This window comes from Eurypyga helias, unplaced genomic scaffold (assembly GCF_000690775.1).
Source record: "Eurypyga helias isolate BGI_N326 unplaced genomic scaffold, ASM69077v1 scaffold46992, whole genome shotgun sequence".
Lineage (NCBI taxonomy): Eukaryota > Metazoa > Chordata > Aves > Eurypygiformes > Eurypygidae > Eurypyga > Eurypyga helias.
Window position 1 is genome coordinate 1 of NW_010237429.1, and position 4,440 is coordinate 4,440.

A 4,440-nucleotide genomic window follows, 5' to 3' on the forward strand; every position below is an offset into this window, starting at 1 on the left:
GAGTTTGAGGGGGCGTCGGGCGGGGGAATTGTCCCTGGTATGAGCGTCTGTGCGTCGTCTCTCACAGGGGAGGCCGTATGTTATATACACCTATATGCACACATATATAGAGAGGTATATACATATGTGTGTGTGTTTACCCCTTGGATGTGTGTATAACCCTAGATGTATGCCTCCGTCTCAAGAGATCTATAGGTCTGTATAGGTGTAACCCCTTGGGAGACTACAGAAATGGTATCAAAATAAACAAATGACGTATTATTTATACATAATACATACAAGAATGCAATATGCTATGCACACATACATGGTGGTTGACGGTTGGACTAGATGATCTTGTAGGTCTTTTTCAACCTTAGTGATTCTATTCTGTGATTAAACGCTTCCATGAAAATGTGTAGGTACCGATGCAGTTACAGCTACAGCCATGGGCTGGGCAGGCACTCCTGAGCAGGGCAGCGGGGCCTGCCCACCTCTTGCCCGCACTGGCCGTGTCATTCGTGAGCTTGGCCCGGTGGCAGGAGGCTCTGAGGGCTGTGACTCAGCTTCTCTGCTGGGTGGTGTCCAGCCAGTGTTTGGCAGTGATAAGGCCCTGTCTCCCCCCCGCCCCCCCCCAGCATCCTCCCTTTATTCCGGGCTTTTTGTTTGTTTTTGTCTTCACACACACAAAACAAAAAACTCCTCTGGGGACTGCGGCGGCGGTGGCAAGTGTAAGAGGCAGAGGGGTCATGACAGAGGAGAGGCGTCCCAAAGTAAGTGACCGAGTGAATCTCTGGGGTTCCTGAACAGAAAATATGGGAAGGGGGCTATGTCTGTGTGCACATGCTGGGACCCGCCAATAAACAGCGTAAGACACCGTGGGAGTTGCGGCACCCTGAGTATTTGTCACCTGTACTGTCAATGTCAGCAGAGAAACAGCGCGTGGGTAATCATGCCTCTAAACTCACTTCAGCCAGGCTGGACAAGCTGGAAGTGTTGGAAACACGTGGTTGTCGTTCGGTCTGTTCAGTTCTGATTCCCCGTGAATGATGGTGCCTACTATGGCGCAGCTTAGCACAAACAATTCCTCAATGTGCGCTTTCAATTTGAGGTATTATTTTGTGTCTTGTCCCTTGTGTAGGCAAGGAAGGTGCTTCAGTGGGACACGGGACCTGCATGAGGATGAAGTTCATTTAGCCTGGGATCTTATACGCTTATTAAACACTCTCTAATTGCTTTATCCAGTTTAAATTATCTTCTTACAGTCAGACCCCTTACTTGAGGAGCCGTTCCCTCATAAGACATTTCAGGTGGTTGATGCTTTTCTTTCATTGCAAAGTTCTAAACGTACCTGCTGGAGTCACCTGCCCGTTTCTGCAAGGGTAAATGTATGGTTTAACAACCAGCAGTAGTGCTGGCATTTTTGAAGGTATTTGTACATGAATTTCTTCCAATATTGACCTTGTTAGGAATTAGAGGTTTATTCATATATCTGTGGAGCTGTAAAGGTGGCTGGATGTAAACACCAAAGTGGGAAAATTTTGTTTAAGGTCATCTTAGCAGAAGATATAACTAGCATATTGAAATTAGAAAATGGAGTGTAGGTAAAACATTTTTCATCTTGAATTTGTGTTTCCGTTAAGCAAGCTGTCATTCAACAATTTAAAAACATAATGTTGGTTATATTTTCCAAAACTTAAAAGTAGGTATGAAATACCCATAGCAACTTACAACTGAATGGAAGCCCATTTGCTGTGAACTCTGTGGGTTTCCACACTGATGTAGTGCTTCTCATAGTCAAAATACTAACCCATGTGTATATTGTGTAGGTCTGCTAGCAAGAATGTCTGAATTTTTACCTTGGAACACTGGAACGTTGAAGTGCTTTTTATCTAAAATAAGGTCTGCTGTGCATTGCCTTGGAATATTATCAGTGTTATGCAAATTGTTAGTAACACTCAGTGGGTTTTAGCAGCTTCTTTCTGAGTGAATCTGCATCCATCCGATTACGTGCTCCGGTGTACTACTCCGGCATTTTAAAGCCATTTCTGAAACTGAAGTCTCAAAACACCCCTATCACTTGTTTCCAAGCACCTTCTTTTATTTTTCCACGTCGACCATCACCTGTATGAGTTTCTCCACTGACTGCCGAAGCTGTCTGAGAATTGCTTGGAGCAAAATATGTAGCTCTGGAATCAAGGAGCTGTTAAAGCTGGTTTGCCCACGGCATGACATTTTCACTGTTCCCTGCAGGTGGAGCAGTACGTTGGTGAAATTAAGGGTGGCCTGAGACCAGCCATGAAACTCACAGTCATGGGAATGGTACACTCCAACCCCAAGAGGTAGGTGAAGGGGCTGGTGGGGGCTTCGCCTCGTCATACACCCTCCTACCCTGTCTTCTAAATTCAGAAGATTTCTTTAGGGTCTGTGCTCTTTGGAGGAAGAAAGTCAAAGGGATTCATAATTTATAGGTTTATTTAATTTTCCCACTCTTAGACTAAGTTTAAAAGGACAAGAAAGAACTCAGTGTTCAGTCTTTCTGACTACCCTGGCTGGATTTTCTCCTCCTTGCCCTTATCTGATGCTTACCGGAGGGGGCACATAAGTGGCATTTCTCCTCGAGGAAGAGATGCAATTCTGAACCTGCATCTTGGTTTTCTCCTGGGGGCTGGAATCAACAACACTTAAAACCCAGTGGTTTTGGCACAGGAAGTGCAGGTTCATTGCTGTGTTTCATCTGGTTGACATCAACTCCACTTATCATCACACTTTTTTGCATCTACAGTGATCGACTTGAGTGCTTCCACTGGTGAAGAGTTTGCCATAACCTCTTTTAGGACACAAATTAGAATTGGCTCGTGCACAAAGGTTGATTTGATTTCAGCCACAAGAGAGAGAAAGCAACATCAGAAGTCACTAGCATTCTACTGGAAAGTGGAGGAGAAACAAAGACCGGCTTGTTCTCATTCTTCTCCGCAGCTTCTAAGCCTGTAGAAGTTTTTTGTTTCAGTCTGACAAGAGATCAACATCTGTCTCTAGACTTTATAGGTATCTGCCGTGTTCACCATGTCCTTTCACATTTCTGAAAGTCCCAGTCATTTAATTCTTCTTTTCAGCTTTTCAGTGACTCTGCTCTGTGATCCAGTGGATGCAAACAAAGATGTTGGGCTGTTATTTTCAGTTAACTTCAGCGACAAATCCATCATCCGAAATGCACGAGTTGCTGGGAAATGGGGAAGAGAAGAGAAGACTATTCCCTACTTCCCATTTACAGCAGGCGACACATTTAAGGTAATTTCTTGGGTACTATGAATACGGTGGAGGAAAGGAGGGGAGAAAGGCTGAAAGCTATGTATATGACCACAGGTAGCTCACTATTGGCATTGCCAGGTTAACTAGTGGCACAGAGAGCAACAGTTCAAGCCCTGATGGGAGAGATCCATTCCTTGCTCTCATCTTAGTGAGGACTGTAAGGAGCTTTACAGAATCATCTCAGCAGAGGCTGCATTATTTATTGGTGGCATTTCCGAAGAACTGGTAGACTTTGTGCTTCACTATCCCTATCACATGGGGTTCTAAGTCCATGCTGCTGAAATAAACTCTGCTGCTGACCTCTAATGCCCTCCCCTGTCCTTCTCCACTGCAGATGGAGCTCTTATGTGAACACCAGCAGATAAGGGTCTTGCTTGATGGACGGCAACTCTGTGACTTCACTCATCGCATTCAGCCCCTGAACTTGGTGAAAGCTTTGCAGATCTCAGGGGACATCAAGCTTACCAAAGTGGCTTGAAAGAAAGGAGACCACAATATCACCGGGGACAAAGGCAAATGTACTTTCTCATGTCTGAGAAACGTTTTATCTTTTTCCCCTGGCTGATTCTGGAGAGTGGGAACAGTTTCTTCTTAATTTGCTGATGTGTTTGAAATATACACTTTTTCCTCATACACACTCAACAATTCCAAAGCTATGGCTGGTCCAGGTAAATCAGAGAACCTTTGCTGAGATACTCCTTTGGCCTCCCAACCAACAAGATTTGTGATGCCATGCAGTATCTCACATCCTCATGGTCCCCTAACCCACCCAGGCCCGCAAGCTGTTGGAGCTCAGTCCTCTGCGGTGTGGTGGCTCTTACCCTTCTGACTAGAACTGGGCAGTATGCAGGTGGTGGGACTGAGAAAAGAGAGGCAGGAGATATTCTTGGACTCTGGTGGGCCCCAGGCTCAGGTTATCAGGAGGGAATTGCTTTTCCTGGAAGCTCTGCTCAATCAACACAAAGCCCTCTGTACTTCCCAGTGCAGAGCAATGCCTCACCTGCATCCCTGTCTCTTGCAGGTAGCATTGTCGTGAACTGAAAGGTTTCAACAGATGTGGAATTCACAGTCTAATCTGGACCAGCCCTAAGAAATGGTATATGTAGCTGAAACTGCATTGTCCATTCTTGTATCTAATTAAAACTGCAT

The 4,440-nt window shown here is 45.2% G+C and overlaps 1 protein-coding gene across 1 annotated transcript; it reads left to right on the forward strand.

Annotated features, from left to right (window-relative positions):
- The first annotated feature begins 728 nt into the window (after positions 1–728).
- On the forward strand, positions 729–3,769 carry LOC104504545 (galectin-related protein A-like). Its single transcript, XM_010147453.1, has 4 exons — positions 729–752; positions 2,233–2,321; positions 3,096–3,270; positions 3,626–3,769. The coding sequence occupies exons 1-4, from the start codon at positions 729–731 to the stop codon at positions 3,767–3,769; spliced, it is 432 nt and encodes a 143-aa protein (XP_010145755.1).
- The last annotated feature ends 671 nt before the right edge of the window (positions 3,770–4,440 follow it).

Excerpts from the sequence above, each read along its gene's own strand:
- LOC104504545 (XM_010147453.1), top strand. The coding sequence starts at position 729 with ATGACAGAGGAGAGGCGTCCCAAA. Across the intron at positions 753-2,232 it reads CAGAGGAGAGGCGTCCCAAA|GTGGAGCAGTACGTTGGTGA; the intron begins GTAAGTGACCGA and ends TGTTCCCTGCAG. Across the intron at positions 3,271-3,625 it reads CAGCAGGCGACACATTTAAG|ATGGAGCTCTTATGTGAACA; the intron begins GTAATTTCTTGG and ends TCTCCACTGCAG.